Source organism: Aphelocoma coerulescens, chromosome 5 (assembly GCF_041296385.1).
Source record: "Aphelocoma coerulescens isolate FSJ_1873_10779 chromosome 5, UR_Acoe_1.0, whole genome shotgun sequence".
NCBI classification, from domain to species: Eukaryota; Metazoa; Chordata; class Aves; order Passeriformes; family Corvidae; genus Aphelocoma; species Aphelocoma coerulescens.
This window is the reverse complement of record NC_091019.1, coordinates 32,389,698-32,412,216: the sequence shown is the minus strand read 5'-3', so window position 1 is coordinate 32,412,216 and position 22,519 is coordinate 32,389,698. Positions and strand designations below refer to the sequence as shown.

General features: G+C 42.4%; 1 protein-coding gene across 4 annotated transcripts in view; it reads right to left on the bottom strand.

The window, feature by feature from the left end:
* MAP3K9 (mitogen-activated protein kinase kinase kinase 9) overlaps positions 1-8,972 on the bottom strand; it is a 54,518-nt gene extending 45,546 nt beyond the window's left edge. For 3 of the 4 annotated variants that reach the window (XM_069017541.1, XM_069017543.1, XM_069017544.1), the window contains exons 1-2: positions 8,460-8,972; positions 2,994-3,407 (exon numbers count right to left, since the gene is read on the bottom strand). In XM_069017541.1, coding sequence (XP_068873642.1) covers positions 2,994-3,407; positions 8,460-8,760 — 715 coding nt within the window. In that variant the 5' untranslated portion in view covers positions 8,761-8,972. The remainder of the gene's footprint in view (positions 1-2,993; positions 3,408-8,459) is intronic. The other variant, XM_069017545.1, reaches the window with a different exon arrangement.
* Between the last annotated feature and the right edge of the window lie 13,547 nt (positions 8,973-22,519).

Below are 22,519 nucleotides of genomic sequence, written 5' to 3'. Positions count from 1 at the left end.
AACTAACTCATCCTGTAGCTTCAGATGCACAGTGTACATCCCAGCTGGTGCTTGAAGGCAAGATGAGATGTAGGAGAATCACAGCCTATTACTCAACACAGGCAGTACCAACCAGTAAATCAATACAGCTGATGCTCCCATGACAGCTCTACAGTGCTTGTAGATGTTTAGTACATGTAAGAAATGCATCTGCAAGAATCCTTTCCAAGTTCCTGCAAGCAGAAGCTCTTCCCTCACCACAGACACATCACTGCCTGTCACCTGGTGGGTGGTAACTTGTGCAGAAAAAATGCTGCAAGTTTGTAATTCTACAGGCATAAAGCTAACAAGATAACCGGCTCTCCATTATCCACAGCAACTGAGAAAACTAAGTTCATCAGAAAAACAGAAAAAAAAAGTAAGCTATATATTAATCAGGATGCAATAATATACTTAGTCTACTAATCTTTACAAAACTAGTAAAAAGCTTTCCACAGAAAATAGAGCAGAGAAATTTCTAAGATGCTATTACATATAAGAGAAAAGGGATTTCAGCAATGCAGTCACAGAACAATCAAGACATGACTTAGGCAGTCCAAAGTTGTTTATCCTACAATCCCGTATCCCCACAAAAAAGCTCCGCCATTGTCATTATCTAATATTTACGATGCTTGCTCTGTAGGTACACTCAGAAAAAAACATGGATTTCAAATGTTTAAAATAGTATATATTTTTAAAAATTTCTCTTCAATTACACAGCACAGAATGAAGAACTCCATTTTGTTTAATAAACAGCTGTTGTAATATGTCAAGCCCATACCCAAAGTTACTAATTTATCTTATTTCAAAAGAGAGAAACAAACCAATACTTTCTCCTTAAAATATCTCAAGTCTTTCCCTCCAGTACCAGGCCCAACATTTATTTAGTTTCCCAAATGTAATAGTGCTTGCTCCAGCCTTATCTGGGATGAATTTTCCTATACCCATCATTTCTCTACTAGATTTGATCCTATCTTGGTCACGATCACCATGTAAATTCTCTACCTTTCCCCTTCAAACACAGAACATCTCTGAATCCTTTCAGAGGCATTCCCACTCATTCTTCCTCTTTCTTTATGACTGCTTCCTCCCAAATGAGGGAAATTACAGTAATACATGTAGCAACTTCTCACCGACCATTTACAGTGCAGCACAATTACACTCTGCTGATTCATTGTGACAAGAGACATTTAGTCTTGCTGCTGACAGTCCAGATGTTTTCGAGCATCCATATCTGTTTGGTTGGTAACACTGTGCATTGGTGTCCCTCTGGTTGGGCTGGTTCTCTTGTTGATGCTTTTCCCTTTTACAACTAGAAGTCTCTGATCTGAATGAAACAGTGAAATACTAGAAGCTAACAGTTTTTTATCTTAGAAATAACTTTCATTCTAAACCTTAAAAATGTTCAACTAGCACTTAGCAAGGAAGCCTTAATGGCCTGTTAGCAAAATAAGCAAGTAAATATTTTCTTAGGTAAGGAGGAAAGGTACGACACTGAAAGGCAATTATTTCTTATTCACAGATGCAGCCAGTCATTCATTAACTAAGCAAATCATTCCTTAATTTTACAGCATTTATCAACATGCCCATATATATCTCTATCTGTAAGGGAAGGGTTTAGATATGTTATTCTGTGACATTAAGATTGCCTTATTCTAACAAAATGTGAAACTTCATTACTGTAAGAACAATACTGTAGAAACTAACTTGAAAGCTCTTATAGTTCCTATTTGCAAACTCATTAACAAGAACTAATAATACTTTTTTTACTCTTTCACAGCCAACTAAGTAAATTCACTGCTACAACATGTGAGGTCAAAAAAACATAGGAAGATACTGAAAGGCCTGGAAATTTACAGCATTGCAATGGTTAACGCTAGCACTAGTGAATCTATTTAAGATATTAAAATTCCCATCTGTCAGACCTCTTTGCTAATGTCCCTGCCCTCAAAGCAAAAGGGAACATATGCCTGCATCCTAGCCACCCAGTTATTGGAGCTTCTTATTAACTCAAGCCATAAATGACAATGAGTTCATACTAACACACGAATCTAAAGCACCACAGCCAACATGCAGGTCCATGTTTGCTCTTGCCATCTAGACACAGAGAAGCAGAGAGAAAGGCTAAACAGCGGCATAGAGGCATCAGGAAAGGAGATGATGATCTTGAAACCACTGCAGCACTTTGCTCCCACACTCATAAATAATGTTCTATGCGTGTGTTTGACTTCAAGTTTTAAGTTTGTGAAAAGAGACACACTACAAGAACAAGACCCAAGGAACAGACACTAATGCTGTCAGTATTACAGAGCAGCTGAAATCACCATGATTTCCACAATCCTAACGACCCTGCTCTCTAACGGGTGAGCTGTATCATGTAAAACACCACAAATATCAGCTGAAGTCCTGGCCATACAAGGACATTTTACTCACATGAGTTAATGTTTCTGTCAACACCAGCTCTATGATGGATAAAGAGAAGATCCAATTCAGCTGGGATGGGTTACATCTCCCATAAGGAAAACAGGCTTGCATCTCATCTATACAGATGAAAATCTAGCAAGTAAAATGAAAGCTTAGGAGCATTTACCTTTACAAGGAAGCATTTATCCTTTCGAAAAGATGAAGAATAGTAGAGATTTTAAGTTCAATAAGGCTTTATAACATACAGGAGTCTGCTAAAATGCCAATAAAACCTAGACATTATATGAACTACTAGTGAAGCATGCTTCATTTACAGTTGCTTTTGCACCCAATCATTTAAGTTGCTTCTAAAGAGTGAAAGCATTTACATGTTTCCTGTGATCTGTAGCACCATACTGTATAAAAATAAACCCTTCTGGGATTGAATTAGAGGATACAGTGGTTCACAAGAAAGGATCGCTAAATTAACATTACTCCCTTCTTTTCTCTGTATGATTTTTTTCCCCAAAACCATATCCCAGCACCCTGACTGTTCACTGTGTGGCACTTACTGTTGCTGGACTTGAGGTCACGGTGAATTATGGGAACAATTGCTTCCTCGTGCAGGTAGTTCATTCCCCTGGCAATCTGCACTGCCCAGTTCACCAGTATGTCAGGAGGTATCCTTTTACCAGACAACACCCTATTGAGCGATCCTCCGCGGGCAAACTCCATGATCAGGCAAAGATTAGGTTCCTTCAAACACACGCCCCTGAGGGCAATGATGTTGGGATGTTTTAGCATCGCAAAGAGCTTGGCCTCTTGGCGGACATTCTCAATGGTCTGGCTGATGTCCTCATCAGGGTCATAGCGAGCTGCCTTGACAGCAACCTCATCTCCTATCCATACAGCTCGATACACTTTTCCGAAGCCCCCTATGCCAATGATTTCTTCCAGAACAAGCTCTGAGAAGTCGATCTCTAGGACTAGGGAAAGAGGAGAAAAAAGATGTAAGCATTTAGCAACTATGCAGCCTGTACATCAGCTGAAGGTTCACACTGGCCAACCTCACCCCTGCCCTTGGAGGAAGGGCCAGTTTTCACTCCAAAACAACACAAAGGAAAGCAGTAGGCTTTTCTGACAATCTTTTAGTGCCAAACAGCATGGTAAAACAGAGCTTGCAGTGTCATAAAATCTGTATGAAGTACTCACTGTAAATGGTAAAACATAGTAAAATAAAATACCTCTTATCACACTTAAACCCCTATAATACAGATGCCCCTGCCCCTATCCCTCTTAAGGATATACTCTCAGTGACAGTACAAGATTCCAAAAATGAAAAACACACTCACCAACTAATCTTCACAATACAGTGCTTAATGTGAAACAGCTAAAACTCAACACAAAATGCATCTGCTTCTCCACTTGTCCCTTATTTGAATGTCTCTTGTTGAACAATCTTTTAGTCCTTCCCAAATCACACTTACTCTTCCACACCTCTCCAGGCTTTGCAGATTTGTTCCCCATAAGAGATATGTAATCAGTTCTGATGTTACCGACAACAGTGTGACAAACAGATGGATGAAACCACATACTGAGTGTGCAGAGCAAGCAATAAGAAAAACATTTTTTGATTAATGCATACTGCATTTTTGTTACAAAAACTTCCTATTCCCATACACTGACTTTACAGGCTGACACAGTGACTGGCGGCTAATCGGCATCATACAGGAAAAAGATCTACAGATGCAGATGTCTCAATTCAGTATACAAATTGTACCTGGAGCAAAAGCAATGAGAAAATGTATCCTATACAACTGTACACTAAACACAGTTTATACTGGCGGCCAAAAGAACCCATTCAACACTGACTAATGTAGAATATACTGACCAATGAAAACATGTTGACACAGCTTAATTTACAGCTGTGGTAGACTACCAGTGCTGCTACTCTGTCTGATAGTTGTGTGGTTTCATTGACAACAGACAATGAAATTTTAGTAAGTTTTTAAGGAAGAGTACCATAATGCAAGATTTAAACAGAAAGTCACCAAGACTTTTAATACTTTCCTGCATTTGAAAAGCCAAATCTGACATTGTTCCCCTGCTTTGTCTGGTAGGAAGGAAATGAAGTTTGTAAGGGAGCAGGTTAGATCCCATCTGAGTAAACTGTTTCCTTATTCCAATCAAATGTCTTTCCTATAGTAAAAGACTTTGTCACAAAACTGTATGGAGTTAATACAAACTCTTCTGTCCACAGCTGAAGGCTTTTTTTTTTTTTGTCTCAGCTCTATCTTTCCTGAACATGATTTTTAGAAGTTGGCTTACTTTTGTAAATTAGTCAAACTTATGAGTTAATTTAATAAGGATGCTTGTGCTGCTTTTCCTAGTGTTCCATGAACAAAAGATTAACGGGAAACAAGATAGAAAACTGACCAAGAAAGTCTTCCAGAAGGATAAAAGGTCTCTTCCAGTCCCAAACACAAAGAGAACCTATTTTTCCCCTACTGTGAATACATATTTTGGGTAACACTCTGAACTTCAAGGATTAGCACAACAAAGAAGATTTCAGTCCTACAGCAGCAACCTTGGTGTTCAAATGCTTGAGAGAGAGATTACTAGAAAACATGAAAGGAATAGATTCTGACCAGAAACACTAAATTTTAGAACAAGTCTGTAATGACAATAAGTCCAGATATGAGACTACCCTGCCATTGAGAATACACAAAGAGTCACTCTTGCATTTCTTACTAATAAAAGACCTAAAGAAATCAGATGTTGAGTCCTATCTCTTCACTTGATAGAATTCCAATACTGGTACAATCCTCAATTAACCTGCTCCTAGGGACAAAGTCAGTCAAAAGACTGAAAATGAACAAACACGCCCCCCACATCACCAGGGAGACTGCCTGCCCTGCCAACTCCAGACACACAGCGTTCAGGTGCTGTTCACAGCGAGTGTTCTGCTAGGGCATTTCACGGATTGAGAGGACAACAACGAGAGCTGAGCGAGCCGGCCCGCAGGTGCTGAAGGGACAGCTCCAGCGGCAGCGGGGACGGGACGGGACGGGACGGGACGGGACGGGACGGGACGGGACGGGACGGGACGGCTCCGCGGGCAGCGCCCCGGCCTCCCCCCACCCCCGCCCCGGTGCTGGGAAGAAGGGCGACAGTAAGGTGGCAGGCAGGAGAACGAGATGGGCAAAGGAAACCGAAGGGCTGGAAAGTAGAACACCTCGTGTGCTGTCACCCATTTTCCATCAAAAAAAGCACATCCCTGCTGGAGGCATTAATTAATAGGGGTGGGATGTAAAACGGAGACACTTCAGCTTCCACATGAAATCTAATGCGTGACATTGAATGTTCTTTTATCTGGAAGTACAACCTTAGCTTTAGTTTGAAAATGTATATTTCTATAAGGCAAACTGGCCAGCTCACCCTCGTGGGTAGCTTCCTCAGGAAAAAACCCCTCATTTTTAAAAAATGTTTTGTTTGGGGTTTTTAAAAGGTATTTTCTGCTGAGGTAGTTTATTCATTTTCATCGTTTGATTTATACAGCTACATTAGGGCACAAAATACCTGTTTTTCTTTACATTTCTAAACACACTAACCCCACCTCTGAACTCCGGGGTAATTTGGCAGATGTGTTGTACAGGACTGTACAGAATTCAAGAACTGAAGTGCTATCATTCCTCTGTGGGCCGGTAAGGAATTACAGAGCCTGTACACCATGAACCAGTGGCCATGTTGACAACTGCAAAGTAGGTGCTGTTTAATCAGCCCTTATTAGACTACATGATTAAGCTATTTAATTCAGTCTGAAGTGTGTAAGAGCCCATAGCGCAGATGAGAGTCCCTCAAGTCAGCCCACTGCTGACAGCCTCTACAGGCTCCTTTTATCATTCATGGTACCCTCACTGAGGCAAGAATCAAGCACACAAGATGGATGGCTAAAATTACCAGCTAAACTAGTACAGCTCTCAGTAGAAGCAAAATCCCTAGAACTTATACTCCTAAATTTCCATTAAATATGAAAATAACCTTTAGGAAAGCAAGTAAAAATAGATTCTGTGCAGAGGTGCATGTCCAGAGCAACACTTTGCATCACTCCTGCAAAACTGGACTTACTGGACTATGAAGTATTAGACAGTAGACTGTGATTCCTATTCCAAACAGCTATCAAACTAACATCATCAGCTCTAAAAGTGGATAGTGTTCCTGGCAAAGGATTTCTAATATTCAACTTGAAAATCCAATTCAATGGCAACCAACTTTAATCCCTGTCCAAACTGCACTGTTTCTTAAAAAAAAAAAAAACAACAAAAATATTCAGTCCTTAGGCATTATACCAACCTACTGGAGGGCAATAAATTCTACTTTGTCATGAACATATGGTTGATGACCTGACAGAAGAGAAGTAGTGTAGCCCTGCTGTGGCACGGGAAGAGTAAGGCAAAGACAAAGGGGGAAGGTACAACTCCCCAACTGTTTATGAACTATGAAACCATAGAAGAGGCAGCAAGACAGAAGAATTCACAGTTACAAAGCCTGAACTTGAAACCTCAAAACAGAATGGGAGCCAAGGGTTCAAAAAGTTCTACAGAAATGGTTCTCCTAAGTATCTCAAAAGCAAAACCTAGTAGGCATTCATTCAAAGCTTTTTCTGTGTGTGGGGGAAAAAATAACTTACCAATGCTGTTGCAGCATGAAAGAAAAGAACAGCACCTAGTTCCTTCACAAGCCCAAGGGCAATAGTACAAATTACTGAGTTTTACCTAAATGCTTTCAAGCAGAATACAGAGTAAGAAAAAAAGCTATTAGTTGTATTCCTTGGAGATATGGCCTAGATAGGACAAATCATCTTTTCACTCTTTTACTTTCTAGAAGAGCCTACTAGTCTGAAGACTTTTCTCTGTCCCTCCAAAAAAAAAGCATTATCCTTGCCTGAACTGTCAATGGTGATAGATAAACAGGATCTAGAAACAGTCATTCCATGCTGTTTCTCTTTCCACAATTGTACATAGTGACTAAAAAAATGGAGAGATGAAACAGCTCTATTCTCCATCTCCAACAAAGGCTTCAAAACTGCACTGAAATTCACAGAAACAAACCGATCCCTCGGTGCCTTCAGCATTACAACATAGTCAAGCAACCCTCAGGCAGGCCCAGATATCCAAACGGGGATACAACTCATTCACAGCTATTTTAGGACAGAATTTGTAAGAGAGCAGAGGAACCTGGTAACACAAGTCAACTTAGGAATTTTTCAGTCAGAAATAATAAGCTTTTGGTTAGTAAGCAGGATGATACTGAACAAGTATTAGCAGTGAATCAACACTTCAGGAAACAACTGCTTCCCTTTCAGCAACCCTTCTTTAAGAATATTCTTAAAGGGAAAATGACCAAAGCCCTGATGACTCCACCACTGCCCAGCCGCCAGGATTCTGTCGCTTGATGAAAATTTATCAGCCCCTGGAAACACAGGTCTTAACAATGGGAAACTGCTCCTGGCGTCGGTGAAACGCTAAAAACATACTGAGCAAGGCTCTGCCTCCCCGGGAGCAGCGCGCTAGCCTGGAAGACAGAAGGGCAATGGAGCAGCAGGAATACCTCAGCGGGTGGGAAAGGGAACAGACCAGGGGCCCAGGGCAGCCCCTGGGCGGGAGGGGCTGAGACGCCGTAGCCCCTCCGCTCCCCGCCGACGGCCATCGCGGGCCTCCCCCGCCGCCAGCTGGGCCCGAGGCCTCCCACGGCCGCTCGCCACCGGGATGGGCCTTCCCTTCCCCCCCGGCGGCGGCCGCCCCGGCTTCCAACAGGACCCACGGAAGGGCCCAGGCCTCCCCCCAGGGACATCGGGAGGGCCGAGCCTCGGCTCCCCCCACAACCCTGGCAGTCCCGCCGGTCCCGTCCCCCGTCCCATATCCAGCCCAAGCCCACGGTAGGGGGCGGGACCGGGCCTCTCCCCCTCTTCCCTGGGTCCCTCCCTGCCGGCTGAGGGGCCGCGCCAAGCCCCCCGCCCCGGGCCCGGGCCCCCTTACGCTGTATGGCGGGGGGCGGAGGGTATCGGGCGCGCAGCTCCGGGCCGCCCCCCTGCACGCCGCTGCTCACGTAGTTGCTGGGGAAGATGCCGACGCGCTGGTCGATCTTGCCCGTCCACCAGCCCTCGTCGCCGGACACGTGCGAGTCCCGGGACAACACCTGCACCACGTCCCCCGGCCGCAGGCTCAGCTCGTCCTCGCCGCACGCCTCGTACTCGAAGACAGCGGTCCAGAGCGGCTCGTCGCCCGGCGGCTCTCCGCCACCCGCGCCCTCCTGGCTGAGCTCGGTGAGGGGTTCCATGGCGAGGCTGCTCCATAGGGGGAAGCGCCCGCGGCACCCGGGCGCTGCGGGGGGCGGCGGGGCCGGGACTGCCGCCTATTGTTCATGCGGCCCGGCACCCGCCGGCACCAGGTGCCGCCGCCGCTGCCGGGGATTCCCGGCGCGGGGCCGCCTCAGCCCAGCGCGGGGAGGGGCGAGACCGGGCAGCGTGTGCCGTGGAGAAGCCGCCGCATCCCCCCCATCCGCCGCCGCCTCCTCCGCGCCCGCCTCCGCCTCCTGCCGCCGCCGCGCATCCCGGAGCCACCTGACTCTCTGGCAGCTTCGGCGGCGGGAGGGGAGGGCAGGGCAGACCCCGCCCCCGCGCCTCCATTGGCCGCCGCCGCCGCCCGTCAGCACCGCCCTCACCTGATTGAGGGCCCGCGCCCCCTTGGCCACGCCCCCTCCCCGCCCAGCCCCCGGCCCCGGAGTCGCGCACTCACCGGTGCGCCCCCGATTGGCCCCCGCCCGGCCAGCTCTCGCTTCCCATTGGGCCGCGCGCTCCGAGCTCCGCCTCCCCCGCCGCTTCTCATTGGCTGGGGAAAGGGGCATGACACGGGCCAAAGGCGGGGTGGGGCGGCCCGAGGGCGGAGCGTGCGGCGCCACCTGGTGGCGGGCGGAGGCGGCGCGCACCTGGGCCAGCGCCGCCCGAGCTCGGTGTCCCTCCGCCCCGCGGGGACCGTCCCTGCCCCGTGTACCCGGAGCCTGCGCCGGAAACCGGACACGGGCGCTGTTTGCTGTCAGGCCGTGGTCTTCCGTAATCGATCCGAACTTAAGCGCGGGCGTTAGATGGCTTCTGCACGAGGTTGTCATGGGTGTATCCCTGCTGAATGCCTTTGTTAAAAATTAACAGAATTTGCTTCTCACTCTTGCAATCAGCATGTAGCTGCTTGGTCCTGAAAATCCAAATTCCTTCTCCCTGCTACCAGGGTTTTCACAGCTTGTGGAGACACCAGATCTTGTCAATAGAATTTGTTTGCACTTGGTAATATTACTGGGAGATTTTCTTTACGGTTCACTCCATTCTTTTTTTTTTTTTTTTTCATCCTCATTTGAATTTCAGTGGTGAAACTGGAAATGAAAAATCTCTGTTCATGCTTCATCGTAACAAAGCCCACTGATACCAAATGAGAATCCCAAGCACCCTGACAACACCTGATGTCTTCCCACTTATACATAAAATCTAGAGTTTAGTTATTCTTCAGTGTTTAATAAATGCAATTACACAATTCTTCTCTGCAAGATGGATTGTTAAAAATTTCTCCATTCCCGAGTGAGGCCTTTGGTTTGGTTTATGTACAGAGTAGCTGCTAATAATTCTTTAATGTTGTGCGTTGGGATTTTATCTATTTATCTATCTTTGCATTAGCACTATGCTGTAGCACCTTTATAGGAAGCATAAAAGAATGATGAAGATCTTAAGTGTAACATGCTCTGAGTTCATACAAAATCCTTATCATTGTTTGTAAAATTTTTGAATTTACTTGAATTTACTCTAGGAATACACGTCTACTTAACTGCAACTTTGTAACAAGTATTGCAGAGAACCCTACAGGGAACTACAATTGTTCTGGTTTCTCTTTTTTCCCCCCAAAGTTCAGAGCCTTTATTTCTCACAGAAACCAAACATACGTGGTCTAGAAAGAGCTGGTATATTAGTATCCTTATTTTACAAATAAAGAGCAAAATGCATCTGGTTGAGGTCAGAGCTAACATTTCACTGTGACATATGTAAGATTTAGGCATGCTCCAGCACAAGTTTTCAATTGAACTTGTCTAAGAACTGAGCTTCAGGTTTTCTCCTCACTCTCCATTGCCTCTTGTCATCAAGGGCAGAACTGAGGATGCATCCTCTCCACTATTCCTTTGTTACTCAAGGGTGTGTTTTCACAATTAGTGTAAGCTTATCCAATACTACTCTGTTGCTGAAAGGGACTTTCTTGCCCCTTGTCACATGCTTGACCTGCTTTCCTGATTGCAACAGCAGTGACTGTGTGGCTATGGAGTCATTTCAGCTCATTTATCTAGCTGAAAGCTAAGCCTCTGAGTAGAAGCAGCTAGTTTTCAATCAGCTTTTTAATGTTGATCTGACTTGCATTAGGACTGTACACACAGACATTAAAGCACAAGGAAGCAGGACAGGTGAAAGGGACAGCCACCTTTCAGCAACATCCCATCTTTAGGTTACCTTGTCTTGATCGTGAAGACAAGGGGTAACAAATAGCTGTATTTATGATTTTTGGAGTTCAAATAATAGACGACTGAGATGGAATGTGAAGGGCTGCTGTTAATGTTCCTAGTTAAAATAATTGCAGTTGCATGCAATAATTTTCTGTCTAATTTTATGTAGAAAAAGATTATTTCTTTAATTCACACAGTGAGAAACGATTATGTTTTATGGAATATGGTGCTTTAAATGTTGTGATATAAAAAAATGTGAGTGAGACATAAGAAAATAGAGGCCCTCCTGTCTTTCAGCTGTTTGCCACTTACTTTGATCACTGCTATAGAGCACTGATAGGTTTAAAGTAGAGAGTTGTATTACTGATGGTGAAAACTATGGTAGGGAAAAGATTGCTTCTGTAGAGGCTCAGGTTGCCTTCTGTAGTGACCTGCCAAGACAGAACCCTGCCATCTTGTGGAATGCCTTGATATCAAAGTACACAGCTTTGCTTCTCAAAAGACACCTTCCTTTTTTGTTGTTTTTTGTTTGTTTGAGGGGTTTTGTTTGTTTTGGTTTGGTTTGTTTGCTCGTTTGGGTGTTTTTTTTTTTCTTTATTTACCGTGATTATATGTTTGTTTCTACAGAAGTGGAGTGACTGGCTCAGGAAGCCACTTGTGCTTGGAGCTGGGAGAGTGTCCAGGGAAATACTCTGAAGAGCCATCATAGGATTTTCCCACTCTCATAGACTTCTCTTGGCACCTTTTACCAGCCATGTCAGAGACTGGTTTCTGAATGAAAAGATGTGGCCAGATTGGGTAGGCTGTTCTTAGCATCAAGGTAAATAGAACTGTCAGTAAATATCAAGCTCATGTTCCAGTAACTGGCAAAAGGCAGAAGAAAAGAATATTAAAGACTGTCTGCATGCTGTCTCTGAAACATGGCATTTTAGCATTGGCAAGATACAGAAAGGTTTTTGAAATGGTCCATGCCTTTCTGATGAACATATAGCCTAAATACTACATTGAAACTTTTTTCTTATGCATTTTATAATAAGACTGTATTTGTTCCCATTATTATTCAGCAGATCTGAATAATGGGAATCAGATTCTAGATATAACAGATCCAGCTCTTAAAGTCTGTATTTGAATACACACTCTGTGCTTCTTAAAGTTTGGACATGGTTTTTGTTATAATTTGTTTAAAAAGGAGAGTCTAACCTGCAAAATGCAGAGGATACTCTGAATATAGTTCAAACTTCCTTCAAACTGGGAGCTTTGAACCAAAGCTTTTAATTCAGGCTCATTTTTGCATATATATTTTTAAAGTACCAACAAATTATTAGAAGTTAAACAAAAAGGCCAGTCTATTCCCAGTCTTTGTTTTAAGAAGCAATGGAAAGTATTCTGCTTATTCAGTATCATTATTAATACAAATTTAGGATTATGATCTCAGCTTTTGTCCTGTGTTTTCTAGAGGCTTGTGCAGACTACCAAACTAGTACTCTCTCTTTCAGTGGTTGTGTTTCCTCTCTCTTCACTGGACTTAGCAGCTCTATAACTTCTTAAAACTTGGCAGTCCATAGTTATAAATCTACACTGGATATCAAAATGTTGGCGGTCTAGGCTCCTAGTATCTGTGTTCTGTAAAGGGAAAAAAACAGAATAGTATTAAAAAAAACAAAAGAAAGAGGAATATCCAGAGAAAAGGAAGGAGTACTGTCACAGTCCAGCTACACTGCAGTACTAGAAACATACTGTACTTCCAACTATAGCTACAATGAAAGCACATCCCTACCAGCACAGTGAGAAAGTATAAAAGATTAAGGAGATGCCCCTTGGCACATCTTATTGCAGCTCACTCCTTTTACATCCTGTGGTAATTTATATTGCATCTTAAATGAACCGAGCACTAACACTCTCATTTGGTTTTTATACATTTCAGAGGATACACCACAGATCTGTTCTGTGCTTATATCCACAGATAAAGCCATATATACCACTCTGGAGATGAATCTCACTCCAGTAGCCAGATTTGTTTGATCAATTGCTGGTAATTTCTACTCAAACAATGTAAGCTTTATTGACAAATTGATTCTTCTGTCATTAAAAATTGCCTCTCTTTATGGCTGTAAAGCTGAACTGGGTCGTTTCCCCCACTTTAGAACAGTACTGCTTTGCCAACATCACTTTAGTGTAGGTTTGCTCTTGATGAGGGGGAGAGGGGTAAGCCGCTGGCAACAGAAGCTTTATGAACTGTGCTGTGCTAGCTAGGAGGCAGGCTGCAAATCTGGGTCTTTAGCATCTGAGTCAGTAAAGAGAGAGCTCTACTCTGCTTCATAAAATATATATGCTAATCTCCCAGATGGCTATATGTTCTTTCTCCATAAAACAGATGACCTGGAAAAATAAAAGACTAAAAACACTGGAGAGTGGGAATTCTGGGCCAAAATCTGGAAACTTGCAGTAGATTTTACAGACAGACTTGGATTTTAAATTTAGTTTGAATCTGGTTTCATAACAAAGTATAGCAATGGCTATTATTATAGGTCACAGTAAATTTCACATGCAACATGAATCATTCATACATCTGCATCCCTATAAGAAAAATAAAACAAAGGAAGACTTTCAAATGAGATTTCTGTCTGCACTAAAAGATATACACCTAACAGAAATAATGGTTAACTTCATCTTAGTAATGATTAACATTTGCACACTGTATATTAGCTCAATCCAAGCCACACATATAGCTCTTGTTTGATTAGTCATAGATGGAGTTGCTGCTCCTGTAAAGGAATATCAGAACCATGCTGCCACACTGGCAACATTGTGCCACAGTTTCGCAAATGTGTGGAAGAAATATTTAACTTATTTGAGGAACTGTGATTAGTGCAATGCAAATGCTCTCACCAGAGTTCAGCAAAGACACTACAGAAAACTTTAAACGTTTCTGAAATCTTTATAGGTGCTGATAGCCTTGATTCTTGTTTTCATGTTTCATGTGAAAATAAAGCAGCAGCAGACTACCCTTCAGTGTCACGGCCAGCATATGGTGCAGCACTCACTGAGAATACTCTGCACTGCCTCCAGCACCTCATCTCCCATTCAAGGCCTTCTGCCCATGGAACAACCAAGTCTCCCTTGTTTGTGAGGGCAAATGAGATTTTGTTTGGAAATAACAAAACCAAGAAGGAAAACAAGGTATTTTGTTTAGGTTTTAAGTTTGTCAAACAAAGCCTTTGGGACAGTTTTCAGATCACTAAAGCCACCCTTGAATATCCTCAGAAAGACAACACAAGAATGAAGAATCCTGCATCTGAGTTCAAACCATACAGATAAAAACTTCATTTCTAAACATACAGAGACACAACATCCACGAGATATAAGCACTTGTATGCAAATCATAGCCTCATACCCAAATCCTAACTCTGGTAAATTTGTCATTATAAAGTTATGGACATAGAATAGATAACCTTTTCGTTTGGAGTGGCATAATCATTTTGTCAATTGAGGCTGATGTCTTTTTTTCCCTAATTTTTATTTACTGAGTTAACTTATTATTCAGAATAATAAACCTCAATCTAAAATAAGACCAACTAGGTCAATGCAGTAGTAATTATCATAGAATTATATAATGGCTTGGGTTGGAAGAGACTTAAAAGATAATCTCATTCCAAGCTCCCTGCCATGGGTAGGCACATCTTTCACTAGACCAGATTACTCAGGGCCCCATCCAACCTGGCGCTGAACACACTTCGAGAGATGGGGCAGCCACAGCTTCCCTGAGCAACCCGTTCCAGTGTCTCACCCTCACAGTAAAGAATTTCTTCCTAATATCTAATCTAAACATACCCTTTGTCAGTTTAAAGCCAGTACCCCTTGTTCTATCACTGCTTGCCCTTGTCAATTGACCCTCTGCAGCTCTCCTGTAGCCCCCTTCATGTACTAGAAGGCTGCAATGAGGTCTTCTCAGAGTCTTCTCCCTCAGTCTTCATTGTAATTGTTTTTTGACACACTGTCTTGAGAGAACAGGCGACATTTGCCTGCTGTTTCCTTTTATTTACAATCCCAGTTTAAATCCTTAGCAGAATCAGTTGGAGGAGCCTCTTTTTAAAAAGTGGATGAGTTCTGGAAAATTTTCTGTCTTGATTTCCCCTTATAGTGTCTATGCCTGGTGACTAAGCTCAGATATAATACTGTATCCATTCTAGATTTCATAAGGCAACTAGAAGGAGATTTCCTCATACTTACATGAAAATAGACCTAAGTCTGTTTTGATCTTTTAGTTAAGTGCGGGCAGAGAGACACTTGTTTTTATTGTGATGATATCTCTCAGTACTGGCAGCACCAGGTCCACAGACAGCCAGAGACATGCATTGAGCAGGGATTTCGTGTTACAGGGTTGAAACCATGTCAAGAAGTCTGCCTTTACAATTCAGAATTAATTTGTGTTATCTATTTACATTATTTTCCTTCTCAAATTGGTGGTCTTAATTAGTGGACTTGGTCCTGCACACCATCAAGGCACTGCACAGTTCACTGTACAGCTGAAGCTTTTGTAGGACAAGGAAAATGTGATTCATGGAGTGAGACTAGACAGTTCAGTCCCAGACTACACACTGGTCAGTGTCATTGAGTCTAATTGGTACTTGAGCAGTTTTCAAAAGAGAACATTAAACATAACTAACTTATGAAGGATACATGCCTTCTTCTTTCTCGTGCTGTTGTATTTCCCCTCCAAATGATGGTGCTAAAAGAGCTGGTGAGAATAAGATTGGTTAGCGTATGAATGACAGGATGTTTGCACGTATATATTGCTTGACCATAGCTCTTCCTGCTCCACTGCTGGTAGGATCGAAACTTTTGCCCGGTCAGGTGGCGGGGAGGCCCCTGGAGCCTGCGGGGGGCGCCGGCAGCCCGCGGTCCCGCCCGCCGCCGCCCCGCAGCGTCTCCGGCCGCTCCGCGCTTAAAAACGGAGGGATTCTCGTCCGGGCTATTTTTGGCCCTGCTGGAGCCTTGCGCTGTTTCCTCAGGGCTCAGAGCTTATTGTTTTTGTTCACGTAGATGAACCAATTGTAGTCTACATAGGACGTATTTGTTTTCCAGTTCCTCAAACCATTATTACCTTTTTCCTGTTCCTCTTGAGAAAATGGACTTTTGACACCCTGCCAGGTCGCATTACTGAATTCCCTTGCCTGTTTCAGGGTGAAATCATGATAAAGGCAGGCGCTTTTACTGAAAGGAAAAAAAAAAAAAAAACACACAGAAAAAAATGTGGAAGAAAACCTTACTGTGGGAAAAAAGCAAGTTGCGTAATAGTGAAGGAATGAGGTAGTGTGAGTCATCCCGCTCATGAGCACTTCATCTGGTGAAGTTAGCACCATCCAGGAGGGAATTTGCCAGGCCCTGCTTACATCCCACAACCAGTAAGCCTAGCCAGAGGTGTAGCACTGAAAATAGAACTGTATCCAGTAATCCCCTAGCATATATGAGAAACCATCACAGTTGTCTTCAGTAGAAGCATCAACTCTCCTTACCTGCTTTTTATTATGAATAACACCATGAAACCCGGCCTCATCTAGGTCCACAAGCTAGCCTGGAAGACTTGGATCCACAGGCTCCCCCAAAGACCCAGTTTGTCCTTGGAAGACCCCTTTTTATGGTCCATGCTTCATACTACCCTTACCATACTTTTCTCCAGCTTCACCCTCAGAACAAGTTCTTTTATCATCAGAAACTGCAGTTGATTTCAGTCCTTTCCTGTTCTCCAGTTTATCCTTTTTAACCTTCTATGGATCTTAGGGCTGTCATTACCAATCCTAAGGGTGATGTAAGAGTGAGAGAAAAGAAACATGCATTTTGGATGTAATCTTGCTTCTTTTTCTTAAAAACTCTGAAGGAGGTGAGGCAGGTTAACTATCTTTCATTTGAACTTTGAATTAGTCTTAATTCAATTGTAACTGTACACGCACATCCAGGACTTCTAGCTTTTTCCTCAGCTCTGCTACTGATGGATTCAGAGAATGTGACAGGTTTTCAGGCTTGTACCCTCAAAGAGTGATTAACTCTTGGCTCACTTCTATCCATTATTTTGTATAGAGAGTGTTAGAAAGAAATATGGGTCACAAACACAATGGCCATTGCTATCTCATTGGTGGGGAAAATATGAGGTGTTACTTTAAAGGACAAGCTTTCAGTAATGAAATCTCTTCTTTTCCTGAAGACTATACAAGGCCACACATGCTGACTGTGCAGCCACCTCGTACTGAATTTCCTTGAAGGTCACTCTAGCTAATTGAATTTGATGGATTTTCTGGAGACATCAGTCCCCCTCCTTCTAAACATTTCTAGTCTGGAGCTGATATTCATCCATCACTCCATTCAACTCAGTCCCTCATAATTTCTCTGTTGTATTTATGAGCAAATCTGATAATTTAAGCACTTGTCTCAAAATTTGTGATATGATGAGGTACACAGAACCAGGAGATGAAAATTAGCTAGTGAGAATAGCATCTGACAGAAGCTCCTACCAGGCCTGCCAGTCACATAGAAGTCTTTTTCAAAAAGTTTGTGTTGTTTAGATCTGTGCTAAGAAGTAAGGCAGAAGGGAGGCCAGTGAAGAGCTGGATAATTATAAGTTCTGAACTGTTTATTTGTAAGACTCAGATCCTAGAGACTTTCTGCATTAAAAGAAAAGCAGAGATATACACAGTTTTCCTGATGTCAGTAGAAGTAATAGTTGTGAATAAAGATGCTTTTCAATCTAGAGCTTTCAAAACTACACCTGGAACTTTGACTTAAAAAAAATTCTAGAATGTTTTGTTTGTTTTCCATCATATGTCATTTAAAGATTTACAAGAAAGCATTTAGTTGCAATGCTACAACCTAACTGTGAAGCAGCAGGGTGAACCAGAAAATTCAAAATGCAGTCCAAGAGTCAAATTACTTTGGCCACCTGTACTTAATTCTGTTGTTACCACATTGAAACTGTTTTTCTATGATTTGTGTAACACTCAATATTAAATTAAATCTTGGGAATACTTGTTCTACTGCAAAATATCTTTTTGTGGTTAAAATATTGTTTGCAACAAAACTTCCTCTTTTCATCTCACAGCACATGCTGAAACAATGGCAAAAAGATAAATTACTCCAAAAGTAATTTTAACTGCTGTAAATTTCATAACAGGATCCCTAATTTCTATAATGTTTAGAACACTGTACATAACAGCTGTAGGCAGAGCTTACAGATTTCTGACACAACCTTCACTGGCATTTCTGGGTTCTGAAAGCAGCACAAAACAGAGTACAAGTCTCTCCAAAAGGGTTGCTTACTCCACCCTTCCTTTGTTTCAAAGTGGTTTCTGATTTTTTTGCCTTTAGGGTTATTTTTAATGTTAGATCATTTCTATTGTTTATCTCCAGAAAACTGTTTCCAGACCATTTTGCAGTCACCACTCTTCTGGAAAGGCCTATAAAAAACTGAAGATTCTATGTTTCCTCGGCAGATGTGGTCAGAAATATATGACTATCATCAGCATTGTACACCTACAATAGTATTCTCCCTGATCATTTTTCATTGCTTAATCCATCAAACATTTCCCAAAGGGTTGAATATATCTTTCCATGCTGCAGACCAATAAAGAATGCACCAAGACTAATGCTATTAATATGGACAGTGTTCTGGAGTGAAGAACATAGCAGCTGCACAAGACACCCATGCAAGTGGTCTTGGGAGATACAGGCACCTCTGGATGCCTGAAGGTCCCTAAGGATCTGCCATGAGGGATTTATAGGCTGTTCCATAATGGGTAAATTCACTCATTTCTGAGCAAAAGATCAAGAAGAAACTCTGCAAAGGCTTGCACTCTCTCAGAGAGTATCTTGTGGTCTTTTCCACAGAAGGGATGGACAAATGAGCAACATTTGTAGAAAACCCTTTAGACTGGCTGAGAACTGGAATTCATCCACCTGCAATTCTCTGACCCATGAATTTCACCACTACTTTGCCAGTTATTATCTGCTGCTGATATGAGCTGGGTAACACTCTCATGTGATAAACAGGTATAGGGGAAAGCTTTAGTTTCATCCCACTGCCTTGTCTCTGAACCAATGAAAAACTCACTTGTCTACCACTGACTCTGCAGAAGCTGTGACAGTTTGTGCAGATGTTCTTCATGTAAAACATAAGTCTGTTTAATGGATCAGGACTTGGGAGATCTACGTGCTGGATTTGCCAGTGATTTACGTCATGACCCAGAGCAGATCACTCTATTGGTAACAGTTTTAACATCTGTACAAAGCAATTAAAGGTACCTTCTTTGCAGGTTGCTTTCATCCAGATTAAAAAAATATATCCAGCACATGCATTAGTATCGGTGCCACTAAACAGAAAATTTTGAGTTGCAAAGAGTTCATCTGTTTCTAAGTCCACTTTTCTTGGCTGCACACAGTTCTCTATTCAATCTGGTGCTATCGTGACATTGCTCATGTGGTAAAGAATTCTGATGTCAGACCTCATGGACACAAGGATAAATATGAAAAGTGAAACCCAGTCTGATATGAGAAGAGGCTGAAGACTATCAGGTCATGCAGCTGAAAGAAGATTTGCATGAAAAATTACGCTGTCTCAGAACCTGTGGTATATCTATACGTGTGCACGAACACATGGGGCCATATATACACGTGTGCTCTTTGTTCACAGGGATTGCCTTACTGGGTTACAGCAAAGAGCTGGCTGAAGGCAGAGGCTGCAAAGAGAGGCAAGTCGAACGTGTGCCCATGTTTCTCTATAGCTGGGTTTCTTTGACACTAAGATCTTCCTCCCACATCAGTTCAACATGGAAGGCTGTTTTTGGAGGTAGGCTAAAACCAGTTGCCCATTGAATGTCTGTAACAAATCTATTCAGCCAGCACAAGAAGGAGAAGACCTTTGCTGCTGCTGTTGTTTCCTTGATGAATACTTATGCCATCCCCAGCTGGCTGCTGAAGACCGTTTCTTTAAAAGCCATATGTCCTCTCTAAGAAAGCTCTCATCACACCTCCTTCAGGCTTCCATCATTCTACTGTACTTATGCTCGATTTCATTTAGTTCATGAAGCGATGCAACTGTAAGATGATGGCTTTCTTCAGCTCATGCTTAGAGAAAACATGGCCTAGAGAAGAAGAAACGATTGTCTAGGACAGCAAATGTTACTCACTGGGTAGCTCATGTAGGTTTTCTTTCTAAATAGCTCTTTAAAGGGTTGCTGGAACACAAGTTACCTTAGATCTGCCATAAAGTGGCAGCATTTCAGGGCACTCCCCCCAGATTAATAATTTTCACATTCTGAAATCTGTCAACTATACCTCCAGATACTGCCAATTCAAGCAAATACAAAAAAGAGTATTCACAACACCTCAGGGCATGATTTCATCTGTTCTTCTACACTAAGCAGGTCTGACCTGCTCAATATTTATCTGGGAGACCTCCAGAGAACAGAAAGAAGAGTACAGGAATAGGCAGATCTTGTGAGGCAGCTGAGATTTCTTGCGAGTATAAATCATGCAACATCTCTGGGAATTTAAACCTTGGTTGCTTAAAAAATAGCACTGCTTCTCCTGTGACCGACCTATATTGGCACTGAAGCACTGTATGGCTAGAGATGCTACCTTCCAAAAGGGATTTAAAACTGAGATTCTGCAGTTCTTTTCTCAATTTCAGGTTGTTAACTATGGCCACATTCCATCTCAAGGCAATGAATTACATACTGTTTCCAATAGTCTTGAATGTCAAAATTATTCTTCACACCTCCTACTAAAGCACATACTCACTGCCATGTTCCACTTCAGACAAGGCTGTATTCAGTGAGGAGTCTTACATACACAGTTAGCAAAGGAATTGAAATCAGACAGAAATATGGAGTTACTTTTCTAATTATTCAGAATGAACTTAAAATCCAAGAAAGTTCTAGGGAAACTGCTAACACTTGCAGGACCTTTCAACTAATTTTCCCAAGCAAATCTTTGTAAGAAATGCAATTGCATGAAAATGTGACATATTCACTTCATCACTCTCACCTTGCAATGCCACTAGTTATTCCACAGATTTCCACAGCTCCCTGTTGATAAACCAGGTGTCTTAACACTATTGTCCAAATTCTGCCCACATTTCCTCCTCGGAATTCCTAATTTTTGCGCCTTTGCAGTACCCTGAAATTGACAGGCATTTAATATATGTTGTAATTCTGCCTCTAGCAATGTACTTTAAACCAGAACTGTTTCCTAGGCAGGGACTGACCAATTCAAAAGGCTGAACTTTCTTAGAAAAATGGCTAAGAAGAGCCATAAGAGAGAGGAAATCCTTCAAATTTGAGAAGATGCTTTTGGGGGCTCATTATCTTACAGTGGGAGCTTTGTACTTCAGACAGAGAGTTTTAACTGCAAACAAAGATCTTAAATTGCAATTTATGCCACTGATATCATGAATCATTGTTTGGTAGAAATCTCTTACAGTGAGGCACCACTGTGCTGTACTTTAAAGAATGTGGTATAAGTGCTGCTAAAATACTGTCAGCTGAGTGTTTGGATATTCTAATTTTAGCCTTGTTTATTATGCTTCTTCTCCATGGCATTTTTAGGCAATTCATGTACCAGCAATGTTAGCAAATTCCTCTTTTTCTGAGAGACCTCACGGTCACTGGGACATTGATGATGCTTCTCATTGTGATTTCTGTATGGACATGTTCACACAGTTAGGTCCTTCAATGTAAAAGTGCATGATGCCCTTACAATTTTCTTGTAAGAAGCACCGACAGAGCTATTTTTAGGAGGAAAAATCCATGTAAAACTCTACTCTTTCTCCAGCAATGGGACTATTAAGCCATTCTGACTGATTTTTCAACCATGCTGAAGCAGCTGCAAGAAGTTAGGGTAAGGAGACTGTGGCCTACACAGCTGTTAAAAGTGTACAGGAGAAAGATGCATAGATACAAATTCTAACATGAAATAAAAGGAATAGAATTGAAGATACTATTGTTCAAGTGGCAACTTACAGAAAGCTGCTATCAACAAGTTGGTAAGAATTTGTTTTTATTAGCTGTCACGGGACTTCTTTGTCTGTGTGGATCTATTTTAAGCAGTTTTCCCCTTTCAGCACTCCTTGATAATAAGAAACTTATGTAAGTGCTCTTATTTGGGAAGACTCTTGCTTTGGTCTTCTTATTTTGTCTTGAGAAAACCACAGGGCTCAGACAGTGTATGGATAGAGCTTACATACTCAAAAGGTGCAGCAGGCAGCTGAGATAAAGTGCAAGGGCAGGATTAGTGGGACAGTGGATTCCACAGTTCAGCTGTTTACAGATGAGTAATTAGCATCCTCCACCCAGTGAATTATCTCCTCCTCGTGAGGTAATATGGAGAGCTGTATTAGTCACAGCAATAGTTGAAAAAAATTTTAAAAACTCCAAACCCAAACCTTTCTTCCCCTTTCTTCTATTGTGAGGGTAAGAACTATATTCTCCCATAGTGAGAGGGAATAGTTTGGCCTTTCCCACAAGGTCCTGGGCAGGGTGTATCCTGAAAGCACAGGTGGATCTGGGAATGTGAT